A 16,166-nucleotide genomic window follows, 5' to 3' on the forward strand; every position below is an offset into this window, starting at 1 on the left:
GGATTTATTAATGTAAACAGCGAAAGCGATTAAAATTTTCTCATTTTGGGCCTACAGAAATTTCGGCATGACCTATTCGTAAATAGGACATCCCAAAAATATCAAAATATCACAACAACATTTATATACTCGAAATAAAGTCATAACATCAATTCACAAACCTATAGCCGCACTGGCCAGGACTAAACACATGCAGAGCCGGCAAGGCTCGATCACACAACTATCAATTCAAAACATCGTAAAAATAACAGTACAGCTACACGGGGCATCTCCCCGGTAAATGTATGACTCCATAATATAGTATATATATATCTGGGAACTCTCAACCACGACTCGACGACTGGGCACCACTACCTGACGCTCCACCAGACGCGTCAAATCCTCCTGAATAACCTGCTATGGCATCAAAAACAACCACAGCATAAAAAGAAACGAGGGGTCGGGCCCCAGTACGACGAACCAGTAATATTACGACAAATATAACTGACATGAAATAAAGTCAAGTAAAATGCGATGCAATGCAATGTAATGCAATGCGTGTCGGTAGCAACGAAATAATGGATACCAAAATGGAGTCCAAATGAATCGCATCAACAACAGTAACAGTGGCCACCCGTGCCAGGACTGCAGCAACGTAATAACATGCCGCCGCTCATCCATGCACGTAGCATCGAGGGTACGGGTGCGACCCGCTCAGTCCTCATGCAAGTCATCAGGAGTGCTAATCCTACCCACCCACTCCATCGATGACGCTACAACTCGATAGATCAGTAACAATAGCAATCAACGGAGTCAAGGCTCGAAATGCTATGCACTAATGAGATCAACTCAAATAAATGCGTGAATGCAATCACGTTATTCACAAAAGCACATAAAGCACGCCACAACTCATACATAATACTTAACGTCATTTCACATCACTATAGACGTCATAATAAAACAGTTCATGCGTACCTCAACTGACTTTAATTTACCACAAAATATCTTAAATATTTCCTGAAAACTCCAATCCTGTGGCAAATAATACATTTCATATCAAGTCCCATTTAATTTTTCCAATATTCACTAATTTAGACTAAAATTCCAAAAATCATAATTTAGGCTTTAATATTTCGAAAATTAATATGCGACAATTCTATAGCATCCAAACCTCTAATTATTGAACACTGAAATTCGAAAACCCAAATTTACAATTCTGAATTTTCGAAATTATTCCCAATTAAATTCTGAAATTTCGTTAATACCTCCAATTAGCTCCGATATATCACCTACAATCAATAACCCAATATATATATTAATTGTTGGAATTCGAATTATTCAAAATACCCAAAATTTCGAAACCCTAAAATCATAATTATACCTCAATGCTTCGAAGTAGAGTTCTAGGATACTTAAACCGAGAGTTTCTTCACAAATTCCGGCGAAAACAGGCGGCGGTCTCCGACGGGTTTCCGAGAGTCGCGAGTTTTCTTAGCAAAAAGGGTATCACCGGATAGCCCTTGTCGAGAGGATTCCGAATATATATTTACTTTATTTTTTCGATCACCGGTGTGGTCACAATCGGCGGTCAAAGTGACGGAAGTGGTTTGACAATTTTGAACAGAGAGTTACGGGAAGAAGGTGAAATCGGTGATGATGATTATCATTTCCTTTTCTCTTTTTTTTTTTTTTTTTATTTAACTTATTCCTAAATGGGCTGGGCTTTGGGGTTTTCGTTTGGGCTGGGCTTGGGGTTTACATTTGGGCTTTGAGGGAAATGGGCTCTCACATTCTCCCCTACTAATAAAAGATTTCGTCCTCGAAATCTAACATACACAATATTTATACAAAAGTGGTTTACAAACATTTACCACTGATAGTACATAGGGAAATCAGAATACATGGAATAATTTATTACATTTTCAAACAAATGAGGCCATTCCTGACGCATCTTAGCCTCTAATTCCCATGTAGCTTCTTCTCTCCCATGTCTACTCCACTGCACCATAACCAGTGGAATCGTCTTATTCCTCAGTTGCTTCTCTTTGCGATCAAGGATTTGCACTGGATGTTCAACATAGCTAAGGGAACTATCCAACTCCACCTCATCAGTCCTCAAGACATGAGAAGGATCTGGCTCATACTTTCGTAACATAGATACATGAAACACATCATGTATCGCAGACAAACTCTGCGGTAAGTCCAAACGATAAGCCAAAGTGCCAATCCTCTCAACAATCGCATATGGACCAATATAACGCGGAGCTAGTTTCCCTTTGCGCCCAAATCTCATAGTACCACGAAACGGTGATACTTTCAAGAAAACCTGATCGCCAACCTGAAATTCTAAAGGCCTACGTCTTTTATTAGCATAACTGGCTTGACGATCCTGAGCTGCTTTCATTCTTTTCCTGATCATTTCAACCTTCTCTTTCATTTCTTGAATAAATTCTGGCATTGACATCTGTCTTTCTCCTACATCTTCCCAGCATATCGGAGATCTACATTTTCTACCGTACAAAGCTTCAAATGGTGCCATTCCGATGGTTGCTTGGAAGCTGTTATTGTAAGAGAACTCAACAAGTGACAATGATTCCTGCCAACCACCCCTGAAATCCATCACGACTGCTCGCAACATATCCTCGAGTGTCTGAATGGTCCTTTCAGACTGACCATCTGTCTGTGGGTGATATGCAGTACTCATCGCCAGCTTTGAACCCAATGCTGATTGCAAACTACCCCAAAACTTCGAAGCAAACCTGGGATCACGATCTGATACTATGGTTACGGGCACACCATGCAATCTCACCACATGATCGATGTACATTTTCGCCATTTTCTTATAAGTACAAGTACGATCATAAGGAATAAAGTGGGCTGATTTAGACAATCTATCAACAATCACCCAAATCGCATCACAACCACGATTAGAACGAGGTAGGTGTGTCACAAAATCCATAGCAATGTGCTCCCAATTCCACTGTGGTACTTCAAGACTATGTAACATACCACCAGGTCTCATTCTCTCAGCTTTAACCTGTTGGCACGTCAAACATCTAGCCACAAAATCAGAAATCTCTTTCTTCATACCTTCCCACCAGTAATGAGATTTCAAGATATGATACATCTTTCTCATTCCAGGATGAACACTGTGTCGACTACAATGAGCTTCACGAAGTATAGATTCTTTCAAATCTATCAAATTCGGAACCACAAGTCTACCTTGATAGCGCAGACATCCATCTGAAGCAACACTGAACTTTTCTGATTGACCTGTCTGAGTCAATTCTTTCAATCTATGAACATGCGGATCAGTTCTCTGTGCTGCTTTGATTTTAGAAACAATCTGTGGTTCAACTTGTATAGATGAAACTATAAAGTAGTCGCCCTTAGACTGATAAGTCCATCCTGAAGTTCCCAAATGCTCATGAATCTTTGAAATAGTCAAAGATGTCAACATTTTAGGCTGAACCTTTCTGCTCAGAGCATCTGCAACTTGATTCATTCGCCCTGGTTGGTACTGAATCTCACAATCAAAGTCTTTAAGTAATTCCAACCATCGACGCTGTCTCATGTTCAAGTCAGACTGTGTAAAAAGATACTTCAGACTCTTGTGATCAGAATAAATCACAAACTGTTCTCCGTACAGATAATGACGCCATATCTTCAATGCAAACACAATGGCAGCTAACTCCAAATCATGAACTGGATATCGAGTCTCATGTGACTTCAATTGACGAGAAGCATACGCAATCACTCGCCCATTTTGCATCAAAACACAACCCAGTCCATTTAAAGAAGCATCTGTACAGACAACAAATCCACCTGAGCCTGAAGGCAAAGCTAGCACTGGAGATGTGGTCAACTTTTCTTTTAAAGTCCGAAAACTAGACTCACATTCTGCAGTCCATACAAAACGTCGATCTTTCTGTGTCAAATGGGTCATAGGTCTAGCTATTCTAGAAAATCCTTCAATGAAACGCCTATAGTACCCAGCTAATCCCAAAAAGCTTCGAATCTCAGACACATTGGTTGGTTTAGGCCAATTGATAACAGCTTCAACTTTATTAGGATCAACAGATACTCCTTGTGCAGATATAACATGGCCTAAAAATAAAACTCTGTCCAACCAGAACTCACACTTAGAAAATTTGGCGTACAATTGCGCTTCTCTGAGTGTTTGGAGAACTAATTTCAAATGTTCTTTGTGCTCTGTTTTTGACTTAGAATAAATCAAGATGTCATCAATGAAAACGATAACAAATTTATCTATGAATTCCCGGAATACACGATTCATTAAATCCATAAAAACCGCTGGAGCATTAGTCAAACCAAACGGCACGACTAGGAATTCATAGTGTCCATAACGTGTCCGAAATGCTGTTTTAGGAACATCTTCCTCTCGGACTCTGAGCTGATGGTATCCGGAACGAAGATCAATCTTGGAATACACAGAAGTACCCTGCAACTGATCAAACAAGTCGTCAATACGCGGCAGAGGATACTTATTCTTCACAGTAGCCCGGTTCAACTGCCGATAATCGACGCACATTCTCATCGTTCCGTCTTTCTTCTTTACAAACAATACTGGAGCTCCCCAAGGTGACATACTGGGCCTGATATAGCCTTTCTCCAGTAAATCTTGTAGCTGTTCCTTGAGTTCTTTCAATTCTGTTGGAGCTAAACGATATGGTGCTCTAGAAATAGGATTTGTCCCCGGCATCAATTCAATGCTAAGATCTATTTCCCTTTGAGGTGGAAAACCTGGAATCTCATCAGGAAATACATCTGGAAAATCCTTGACAACGGGAATGTCTGAAACTTTCAATCGTTCTTCCCGTGTTGCATCAAGAGCATAGATCAAAAATCCTTCATTGCCGATTGACAACAACCTGAACATTTCCATTGCAGATACTAATGGAATTCGAGACTGTGAATCATAACCATAAAAATTCCATTTGCTGCCATAATACGGTCTAAATCTGACAACTCCATGGAAACAATCCACAGTAGCTCGATAATTCGTCAATATATCCATACCGAGGATACAGTCGAAATCAGACATAGCTAATTTGATTAGATTAGTTATCATAATATTATCCTCAAATCTAATCACACAGTTCAAAACTATCTCATGGGACATCAAGTATACACCGGCAGGAGTAGCAACTGACACAGTATCCAACAAAGGAATAGTAGCAATCTCATGCTCATCAACAAATGCGGCAGATAAAAATGAATGAGATGCTCATGTGTCTATCAATATGCGTGCAGGATAGTCAAAAACATAACAAATACCTGCAATCACTCCTCCTGGTGCATCCTGAGCCTGGTCTTGAGTCAATGCATGGACTCTAGCCTGCTGTGGCACTGTAAATTGTTGCTGAGGAGGACCTCTAGGCGGTGGATAACCAGATTGCTGAAATGACTGTGCAGGAGCATGTGGCTGGAAAGCTGGTACTCGGGGAACTTGTCCAGACTGTTGTGGCTGAAATTGCTGTCTTTGTGCATTAGGACATACTCTGGCGAAATGTCCAACTTGACCACAAACGTAACAAGACCCCTGAACTCCTACACATTGGGAACTAAAATGTCGACCACCACATCGGTCACAATGCACAGTGCTAGACGACCCAACAGAACCTCCCCCTCGTGCACTGCCTGAACTGGAGGAGCTGGATTGAGACTTTTTCTTGAATTGCTTTCTTTTTGCCTTGTACCTCTGCTGTTTGGGTTGTTGGTATGACTGTACAGGCTGATATGGAGGTAAATCCACTGGCATTGACATACTACTCCCAGATCCCTGAGAAACAGATGATGGACCTGGCTGGGGATCTCCTCTAAGCAAACTTGCTTCAATTTTCTTCGCCTTTTCCACTGCTTGAATATACGTATTAGGCGATCCAGTCATCACCAACGTATGAACAGTCCGCTGCAACCCATGCAGAAAACGTGATAGTTTAGCCTGATCATTCCTGGCAACATGTGGAACATAGGGCAAAAGAGCAGAAAACTGTGAAGCATATTCCACCACTGATTTGTTGCCCTGTACCAACTGATTGAACTCTTCTTCTTTAGCAGCATAATATGATGGCGGTGCATATTCCTGGGTAAAGTGAGCACGAAAAGCATCCCAAGTAATACTTTCACCAGAGTCCTTCATTGCTTCTTCTGTGGCTTCCCACCAGAGTTGTGCTCGATCTTTAAGTTGGTAGATGGCAAGCTTCAATTTAATATCTTGGGAATACTCCAACAAATTAAATAGATGATTTATACTTTTCAGCCAGCTTGATGCTTTTTCTCCGCTCTCGTTGCCAAAGAATTTTGAAGGACGTAGTTCTTGGAACTGAGAAATTATTAACTGCATTCCTCCAACTTTCTGTGTCAGTTGTTCCACTTCTTGCTCAATCGCTACCTGTCTAGCTCCAGGTCTTTCAGGTCGAGGAGGTTCTTGGTTAACTTCTTCTTCAACATTTTGCGCGACTTGTCCTCGAGGTCGACCACGTCTACCTCTAATGATATCTGCAAGTCCTCGAACATTTTGCGCCTCAGATTCTTGTGCTATTTCTTTTCCTTTTCTACCTCTTCCTCCAGGTGCCATTCTACAAGACACGAGGATTAAATCCACAGGCAGATAACAGGTAAAAGAAATTTATAGGCAATTTTTTTTTTAAACTACATACCATGCCTAATCAGCTAGTCATTCTAATGCAGGTAAATTCAATCAAATCACACCAAATAATTCAAATAAGAGCAAATAGTCAAACACATGCACCATCATGTTATTTGTGTCTAGACTCAAGTGCCCTAGACCCTAATTCGAGCATATCCCAGTTACGCTCTGATACCAACTGTGGGGGCCCGTGCTCCTGATTAATATTTAATGACCAAACAACCAGGATTTATTAATGTAAACAGCGAAAGCGATTAAAATTTTCTCATTTTGGGCCTACAGAAATTTCGGCATGACCTATTCGTAAATAGGACATCCCAAAAATATCAAAATATCACAACAACATTTATATACTCGAAATAAAGTCATAACATCAATTCACAAACCTATAGCCGCACTGGCCAGGACTAAACACATGCAGAGCCGGCAAGGCTCGATCACACAACTATCAATTCAAAACATCGTAAAAATAACAGTACAGCTACACGGGGCATCTCCCCGGTAAATGTATGACTCCATAATATAGTATATATATATCTGGGAACTCTCAACCACGACTCGACGACTGGGCACCACTACCTGACGCTCCACCAGACGCGTCAAATCCTCCTGAATAACCTGCTATGGCATCAAAAACAACCACAGCATAAAAAGAAACGAGGGGTCGGGCCCCAGTACGACGAACCAGTAATATTACGACAAATATAACTGACATGAAATAAAGTCAAGTAAAATGCGATGCAATGCAATGTAATGCAATGCGTGTCGGTAGCAACGAAATAATGGATACCAAAATGGAGTCCAAATGAATCGCATCAACAACAGTAACAGTGGCCACCCGTGCCAGGACTGCAGCAACGTAATAACATGCCGCCGCTCATCCATGCACGTAGCATCGAGGGTACGGGTGCGACCCGCTCAGTCCTCATGCAAGTCATCAGGAGTGCTAATCCTACCCACCCACTCCATCGATGACGCTACAACTCGATAGATCAGTAACAATAGCAATCAACGGAGTCAAGGCTCGAAATGCTATGCACTAATGAGATCAACTCAAATAAATGCGTGAATGCAATCACGTTATTCACAAAAGCACATAAAGCACGCCACAACTCATACATAATACTTAACGTCATTTCACATCACTATAGACGTCATAACGGGTGCGACCCGCTCAGTCCTCATGCAAGTCATCAGGAGTGCTAATCCTACCCACCCACTCCATCGATGACGCTACAACTCGATAGATCAGTAACAATAGCAATCAACGGAGTCAAGGCTCGAAATGCTATGCACTAATGAGATCAACGCAAATAAATGCGTGAATGCAATCACGTTATTCACAAAAGCACATAAAGCACGCCACAACTCATACATAATACTTAACGTCATTTCACATCACTATAGACGTCATAATAAAACAGTTCATGCGTACCTCAAATGACTTTAATTTACCACAAAATATCTTAAATATTTCCTGAAAACTCCAATCCTGTGGCAAATAATACATTTCATATCAAGTCCCATTTAATTTTTCCAATATTCACTAATTTAGACTAAAATTCCAAAAATCATAATTTAGGCTTTAATATTTCGAAAATTAATATGCGACAATTCTATAGCATCCAAACCTCTAATTATTGAACACTGAAATTCGAAAACCCAAATTTACAATTGTGAATTTTCGAAATTATTCCCAATTAAATTCTGAAATTTCGTTAATACCTCCAATTAGCTCCGATATATCACCTACAATCAATAACCCAATATATATATTAATTGTTGGAATTCGAATTATTCAAAATACCCAAAATTTCGAAACCCTAAAATCATAATTATACCTCAATGCTTCGAAGTAGAGTTCTAGGATACTTAAACCGAGAGTTTCTTCACAAATTCCGGCGAAAACAGGCGGCGGTCTCCGACGGGTTTCCGAGAGTCGCGAGTTTTCTTAGCAAAAAAGGTATCACCGGATAGCCCTTGTCGAGAGGATTCCGAATATATATTTACTTTATTTTTTCGATCACCGGTGTGGTCACAATCGACGGTCAAAGTGACGGAAGTGGTTTGACAATTTTGAACAGAGAGTTACGGGAAGAAGGTGAAATCGGTGATGATGATTATCATTTCCTTTTCTCTTTTTTTTTTTTATTTAACTTATTCCTAAATGGGCTGGGCTTTGGGGTTTTCGTTTGGGCTGGGCTTGGGGTTTACATTTGGGCTTTGAGGGAAATGGGCTCTCACATTTTTGGTAATTAATATATATATATATATATATATATATATATATATATATATATATATATATATATATATATATATATAATGTGGGGGCCCGTCCTCCTGATTAATATTTAATGACCAAACAATCAGGATTTATTAATGTAAACAACGAAAACGATTAAAATTTTTCATTTTGGACCTACAGAAATTTCGGCATAACCTATTCGTAAATAGGACATCCCAAAAAAATCAAACATCACAAATAATATTTATATACTCCAATTAAAGTCATAACATCAATTTACAACCTATAGCCGCACTGACCAGGACTAAACACATGTAGAGCCGGCAAAGCTCGTTCACACAACTATCAATTCAAAACATCGTAAAAATAACAGTACAGCTACACATGGCATCTCCTCGGTAAATGTGCGACTCCATAATATAATATATATATATATATATGAGAACTCAACCATGACTCGCCGACTGGACACCACTACCTGAAGCTCCACCAGACACGTCAAATCATCCTGGATAACTTGCTATGACATCAAAAACAACCACAACATAAAAAGAAATGAGGGTCGGGCCCCAGTACGACGAACCAGTAATATTACGACAAATATAACTGACATTAAATAAAATCAAGTAAAATGCAATGCATGAATGGTAACAACCGATAACGGATACCAAACGGAGTCCAAATGAATCGCATCAACAACAGTAACAGTGGTCACCCGTGTCAGGAACGTCGCAACGCAACATCAAGTCGCCACTCATCCATGTACGTAGCATCGAGGGTACGGGAGCTACCCGCTCAGCCCTCATGCAAGTCATCAGGAGGGCTAATCCTACCCACCCGCTCCATCGATGACGTAACAACTCGATAGATCAATATCAATAACAATTAAAGGAGTCAAGACTCGAAATGCTATGCCACAATAGTTAATATGCATCGTCGATGAATATCCCAATATTTAATATATACTTTTCATTTGATTTAAAATAATGAAAATAAGGATAAATTATCAACTCAACATATGAACTCAGTATCAATGCGTGAATGAAATCATAGAATTCACGAAAACACATAAGACACACCACAATACATTACAAAATACTCAACGTCATCTCACGTCATAATAGACGTCGTAATGAAAACAATTCGTACGTACCTCAATTGACTTTAATTTACCACAAAATATTTAAATATTTCTCGAAAACTCCAATCCTGTGACAAAATTATTTATTGCACATCAATTCCTATCTTAGTTAAATAATCAAGTAATTTATCGAAAATAATTCCAAAATTCACACTAAATTTCCAGAACTTATAATTTCAAATCACAACATCTTAACGGTGTCCGACTAGTGCATGTACAGCTCAAAAGTCGAAATATCTCAATTTATAAATCTGAAAATTCGAAATTCCGTAAACTAAATTCTGAAAAAAATCGATAAATATCTCGAATCGACTCAATAATTCACCTACAATCAATAATACAACATATATCAATTGTTTGTATTCGAATTATTCAAAATATCCAAAATTTCTAAACCTTAAATACCTCAAGACTTCGAAGTAAAGCTCTAAGAAACTTGAACCGAGAGTTTTCTCACAAATTCCGGCGAAAACAAGCGGCGATTTCTGACGAGCTCGAAACATATCGTGAGATTTTTGTGCAAAATAGGTATCAATGCATAGCTTGCGACAAGAGCTATCCGAAAATGTATTTACTTTAATTTTTCGAGTACCGATGTGCCGACAATCGACGGTCAGAACTTCGAAATTGCAAAAAAAAGGAAAGAAAGAGGAAGCTTCCGGTGCTGGAGAGGAAACGGGAAGAGAGAAAGAGCTTAACGTTTATCTTTTTTCTTTTCTTTTTTTATTTATTTTTTAATTATTTATTTATTTACTTAATCAAACTGAGCCGGGCTTGGGGTGTGACTTGGGCTGGGCTCTCACATATAATTGTAAATAAAATAAATAGAAGGGATAAACCGGGAAAACCCCTGGATTACAGGGTACTAAAATGGGGTATTCACCCAAAATCTTTAATTAAAGCTGTTAAAAAGTTCGGATCAAATGAAATTATATATTAATTATATAGAAATTAAAATGCTAACTAAATTTTTTTTCCAATCCTTTTAATCACCAAATTTTTTTTTTAATTAAACCTTTAATTTCTAATAGATACCTCCAATTTTGAATTGATAAAAAATATTTAATACCATAAATGACAATTTTATTTTTCGGTTAAAAAAGACAATTGTTTATTGTTTTTCAAAACATATATTAAGAAACTAAAACAACAAAACAATTATCATCATCCCTCCAAAATATACTCAAATTAAAGTACATGTTTTATCTTCTTTTTCAGTTTCTTCCAAATATATCATTCGGTTTCTAAATTTAATTATATTTTTTCTTGTTTTTTTATCAATATATTCTTAATAACTAAGTTTTGAAAAATTGTTTAACAATATTTTGAATAAATAAAATAAAGAAAAAAATATGAATTTTGTTTCTTAAAACAAACAAATTTAAATATTTGAGAAGCATAAAATATCATTTCATCAATGATAGTTTGAAATGTATTCTTGATCTGCATGGAGAGTAGGTCTCATGTGAGACCGTCTCACGGATCTCAATCCGTGAGACGGGTCAACCCTACCCATATTCACCATAAAAAGTAATACTCTTAGCATAAAAAACAATACTATTTCATGGATTACCCAAATAAAGATCCGTCTCACAAAATTTGACCCGTGAGACCGTCTCACACAAGTTTTTGCCCTGCATGGAAGTACGTACCATGAAAGCATTCAAGAACTTCGTAAGTTACGAATTAGGAACATTTAGCTGCGCCATTACTCACAATTTATTATTTTATTCGTAACTGTTATATATATATATATATATATATATATATATATATATATATATATATATATATATATATATATATATATATATATATATATATATATATATATATGCAGTAATTGTCGTTTTTGTGGAGAAATAGCAAGAAAAGATGAGGCCAAAGATTTATCTCTTCGGTGATTCTATTACTGAAGGGTCCTTCAAAGATGGTGGGTGGGGTTCTTCTCTCGCTAATCACTTCTGCCGCACGGTAGTTTCGCAAATTTTTTGTTTGTTCTTTCAGTAAATATACAAATAAATGGAGTGGTAGTTGTGTGTTTGTCCGTATATTTCGTTGATTTTCTGATAATGTGGTGGGCCGGCGATATATTGTTCGTGTGTAGGTGGATGTGGTGTTGAGAGGTTACAGTGGGTACAATACAAGAATGGCTCTTCAGGTGACAGGGAAGGTGTTTCCCCCGCCGGAGGAGGGGGGCGATGATCCAGCGGCAGTGACGGTTTTCTTCGGCGCTAATGACGCATGCCTTCCTGACAGATCCAGTGCGCATCAACACGTGCCACTTGAGGAGTACAAGCAGAATCTCCACGCCATTGTTGACTTTATCCAGGTTTAGATTATGTTAAAACCTAAATTTAGTTTTTCTTTTTTTATATTTTCCATAAAGCCGTGAAAGTTTTGCCTTAAATTAGGTAATGGTTTTGATGGTTTCAGAAGCGATGGCCTTCGACTCGTGTTCTCCTCATCTCACCTCCTCCAATTGACGAAGCTGCCCGTCTCCAGTGATTAATCTATGATCTATATTTATTATATTTGTCATATCATCTGCATATGTCTTTTCATCAAGTGATTCGAAATTTCACGTTTTTTTATATGGTTCGAGGTTCTCTTGTCTGTAAGAAATAACTGATATGCAGGCATCCGTTTCACCCCAACCCGACGGGCTTACCGGAGAGGACGAACGAAGCCGCGGGCATCTACGCAAGAGCATGTCTCGACGTTGCGGCTGAATGTGGACTTACGGCTGTGGATCTCTGGAGCAAAATGCAGCAATCTCCTGGATGGCAAAAGGCTATGTTAGAGTATATGCTTCTTCTACCTTTAAATGCTTAAAGAACATGCACATGGTCTGACACGATAAATTATATTGTTCGAACTTTTCATGGATATATTTTTTCTCACAAATTTTTCCTATTATATATATATTTGAACATAAAATGTACAATATTTCTCAGATTCATTCCCAAAGCAAAAGTGTTAAACGAACTGTTTTACCCTTGCAAAACTGAAAATATCTAGATTTGAATAAATGCAGAGATGGTTTACATTTGACTGTGGATGGAAACAAGTTTGTTTTCGAGGAAGTGATAGCGCGGCTGAAGGAAGTTGGCATAAGCATGGAAAGTCTGCCGGCCGATCACCCGCTCGATCATAACTGAAATTAGTCCTAAAGGATCCGATCCTCCGGTGTTTTCAGATTTTAACTGAACAAATTAATTAAGTGGGTTGCAATCAAATTATGATGAAAGCAAACGTTGATTTATTACGTTTGAAACATTCAGTCGTGAATGGTTTGGTGAAATCATCTGCAACTTTTTTATCTTGTGACTTCGCATGCTAATAATTAATCCAAGTCTTCTTGTCAATATAATCTAAAATGAAATGATATTTCATGTCAATGTACTTGTTTCAATGGTTTGAAACTTGATTTTAATTGGTCCATGACGATATAGATTATTGTCAAAACTAATTTCAATCGACTTAACTTCCTTGAAAATTTCTCGATCGACCTTCTAGCTAGACAAACAGATGATCATGTCATTCAATATAAGCCATCTTTAATTCATTTGACATGATTACATTCTCTTCAACTCATCTAATAAATCCAAATTTTAGTGATTAGAATTGAAGATTCACTTGATCCTGATTTATTTCGTCTGGTATGTTTGTCTCTTTGTGATTTCGGTCATTTATGTTATCAAATTTCAGTTTTAGCATGTTCTCTTTGTTTTTTAGAAATTATATTCATTTTTTCAAGTGTGACGATGATCAGTGTAGTGTCACGTCAAAACTTTCGATGAAAAAATTATTAAAATTACAAAAAGTGAAATGAGAACATAGATGATCAAAATCGCAAAGAGCCAAACATGGATATCAAAATTATAATTTTCTCATGGGTTTTTCGTCAATGTGATTTATTTTATGAATAAAAAGTAAAAAAGAAATCTGCATATATTTCTTTTCCGACCCCGTAGAAGTCTGTTTTCAATTTTTATGTATATAAAATGCTATTTGTTCATTCATCATAGGTTAATTATCCTTCAAAGCGCAAAATGTGTGTGTCTATATATATATATATATATATATATATATATATATATATATATAGAGAGAGAGAGAGAGAGAGAGAGTTGGAGAGGTCAACGAGGATTAACAGTATAGTGTCTTATATTACATAAAATTGACATAAATAAGCTTTTTGAATTTTCTGACGAAGAAAATCAAATTGGCAATGTTACATTTTTAAGCAGTCGGATAAGAAGCTTCCATCGCAATGCCACAGAGACCCTCTGCAGCAGAAATGCCCCTTTGCATTCTTATATATCCACTCTCTCCCCAGCTGCTTCCCCAAGAATTCTTAACCAACCAATACTTTGTACCGTCGCTGGTTTTCCCGTAACCGACAGCGGTGACACCGTGGTCTAGATCGGTTCCACATTCTCCTGTAAATACTCCGCTCGAGTAGAATTGAAAGTCTGATCCACCAGCATCAATGGCCACGGATACTGGTTGGTTTGCCACGGATTTTAGCAAAGATGACTCACTATTGGCTGGAACGTCCTCGTATCCTGTGATCTTTGCGACATGGGATGATTCTTTTTGAGTGCTGCAGGTGCCATCGACTCCTTGGTAGGGATAATTAGATTCGGTGGTCAGGCCCTTATTTCCTATTATGTATTCGAACGCATAGTCCATGAGACCACCATTGCATCCCTGGTCTTCACTTGTGTCACAATCCACGAGTTCTTGTTCGGACAATGATACTAGTTTCCCCGACGTGAGCCGATGGATTCCTTCCGTGGCTGCCACAGCTGAAAATGCCCAGCAGCATCCTGCATTTTGAAACTTGTTAATTTTCATCAGAATTTGTTTCTTTGAGCTAGCTAGAGAATATTTTATATTTAAAACATGCTGATATTTATCGAGAAAAATGAAAGTGGGGAGTAGTTGTTTGGCTTTGCTCATTGTTTTCTGTGCACTAACCACATTGGCCTTGGTCCTTGATGCCTGTAACAGCTCCTTTCGTTCTCCAGTCCACACTAGGAGGAACTGCGGACACGTTGGCATATTTGAAAGATGAAACTTTTGGTGATATTGGATGGGAGACCCTTTTGTATCCATTTCGGGCTGCCCGAAACTCCTCATTCGTCAAATCAGAAAACTTGTTGATGCCGAGTTTGTAAGATCGAAGTCCAGCTTCATTGACAGACTCGATGTACTCCACGTTTTGCTTGAATATTTTGAATCTCTCCGCCTTCTCTGTGTCATCCCTGTATACACGTCCATATTGTGCCATCCATTGCTCATGTCTGTCGACCATTGACGACGAATGAGGCAGCGTGCGGGCTGTGGCTTGATAATCCCACAACTGCAACACAAAGAGAGTGGCAAAAACAAGCTTCCAAGTTGGAGCGAAGGCCATTCTTGCGAGCACTGTAATAAATTTGATTGAATTTATGATGTCTGTATTCCTTGCGCTCGCATTTTATAGAGTTGGTGTGCTGGCAATGTGAATGTGGAGTTGCCATAGAAGTCCTTAGAAAGCCCGGCAAGTTGATAGACATTCTAAGTAATCATATCACAAAGTTGCGTGAACGTTGCTTTATTCAATTGATTAATATATACATATAAGGTTTTAAAGACTTTTTTTTGGATGTTAAAACGAGTCAAAAAATAATGTTAATGGTACAATAAATCTTTCGCATACCGATTTTGTAAAATTGCAAAACAAACCAAATCAAACCTAAACTTCTGTTTGGTTCGATTTGGCTTGGTTCAAATGATCGATTCACTACTCTAATATTTCTAAAATAAAATATTTTGAATATTTTTACCATAATATAAAATTTTGAAACTAACTATTATAAATAGACAAATATTAAACTAGTTTCACAATATAATATATTAAACATGTAAAATGCATGTATACTCTTTTTCTCCTCTTTCAAAAGAGAAAAAATTATATTGACGATTACAACTTCAAGAGTGCTGAGAAATAACGATGGAAATAGCGACTGATTTTTAGATTTAGAATTTCGATGGCTAAGCCATTTGCGACCTAAGTATTTGTGATCAGTTTATTGACGAATTTTTTTTGTCTCTAATTCACAATTTTAATCTGT

The 16,166-nt window shown here is 38.0% G+C and overlaps 3 protein-coding genes and 1 long non-coding RNA gene across 5 annotated transcripts; 1 reads left to right on the forward strand and 3 right to left on the reverse strand.

The window, feature by feature from the left end:
* Positions 1–107: 107 nt before the first annotated feature.
* LOC140821768 (uncharacterized) lies at positions 108–1,397 on the reverse strand. Its single transcript, XR_012115843.1, has 2 exons — positions 955–1,397; positions 108–393 (listed from the first exon to the last, which is right to left on the reverse strand). It is a non-coding gene; the product is annotated as an uncharacterized lncRNA (long non-coding RNA).
* Positions 1,398–5,223: 3,826 nt separating this feature from the next.
* On the reverse strand, positions 5,224–10,621 carry LOC140821751 (uncharacterized). Of its 2 annotated transcripts, none has more exons than XM_073182339.1 (3): positions 10,447–10,617; positions 10,054–10,109; positions 5,224–7,270 (listed from the first exon to the last, which is right to left on the reverse strand). In XM_073182339.1, the coding sequence occupies exon 3, from the start codon at positions 6,578–6,580 to the stop codon at positions 5,228–5,230; it is 1,353 nt and encodes a 450-aa protein (XP_073038440.1). In that variant the 5' UTR covers positions 6,581–7,270; positions 10,054–10,109; positions 10,447–10,617; the 3' UTR covers positions 5,224–5,227. The 2 variants fall into 2 exon arrangements, 1 of the variants encoding a protein (XP_073038440.1); XR_012115842.1 differs by lacking the exon at positions 5,224–7,270 and adding an exon at positions 9,035–9,420 and having other exon boundaries at positions 10,447–10,621.
* A 1,236-nt stretch (positions 10,622–11,857) lies between these two features.
* LOC140824500 (GDSL esterase/lipase At5g45920-like) lies at positions 11,858–13,345 on the forward strand. The gene is made up of 5 exons (XM_073186081.1): positions 11,858–12,015; positions 12,149–12,373; positions 12,478–12,545; positions 12,681–12,845; positions 13,079–13,345. Exons 1-5 carry the CDS (start codon positions 11,917–11,919, stop codon positions 13,200–13,202), a joined length of 681 nt encoding a protein of 226 aa, XP_073042182.1. The 5' UTR covers positions 11,858–11,916; the 3' UTR covers positions 13,203–13,345.
* An 827-nt stretch (positions 13,346–14,172) lies between these two features.
* On the reverse strand, positions 14,173–15,597 carry LOC140824501 (senescence-specific cysteine protease SAG39-like). The gene is made up of 2 exons (XM_073186082.1): positions 15,028–15,597; positions 14,173–14,876 (listed from the first exon to the last, which is right to left on the reverse strand). Exons 1-2 carry the CDS (start codon positions 15,464–15,466, stop codon positions 14,287–14,289), a joined length of 1,029 nt encoding a protein of 342 aa, XP_073042183.1. The 5' UTR covers positions 15,467–15,597; the 3' UTR covers positions 14,173–14,286.
* Between the last annotated feature and the right edge of the window lie 569 nt (positions 15,598–16,166).

Source organism: Primulina eburnea, chromosome 2, assembly GCF_022965805.1.
Source record: "Primulina eburnea isolate SZY01 chromosome 2, ASM2296580v1, whole genome shotgun sequence".
NCBI lineage: Eukaryota > Viridiplantae > Streptophyta > Magnoliopsida > Lamiales > Gesneriaceae > Primulina > Primulina eburnea.

Bases quoted from the DNA above. Each gene is read 5' to 3' on its own strand.
- LOC140824500 (XM_073186081.1), top strand. From the start codon at position 11,917: ATGAGGCCAAAGATTTATCTCTTCGGTGATTCTATTACTGAAGGGTCC. The intron at 12,016-12,148 runs GTAGTTTCGCAA...GTTCGTGTGTAG, and splicing joins CTAATCACTTCTGCCGCACG to GTGGATGTGGTGTTGAGAGG. The intron at 12,546-12,680 runs GTGATTAATCTA...ACTGATATGCAG, and splicing joins GACGAAGCTGCCCGTCTCCA to GCATCCGTTTCACCCCAACC.
- LOC140821751 (XM_073182339.1), bottom strand. From the start codon at position 6,580: ATGGCACCTGGAGGAAGAGGTAGAAAAGGAAAAGAAATAGCACAAGAA.
- LOC140824501 (XM_073186082.1), bottom strand. From the start codon at position 15,466: ATGGCCTTCGCTCCAACTTGGAAGCTTGTTTTTGCCACTCTCTTTGTG. The intron at 14,877-15,027 runs GTTAGTGCACAG...TTCAAAATGCAG, and splicing joins CAAGGACCAAGGCCAATGTG to GATGCTGCTGGGCATTTTCA.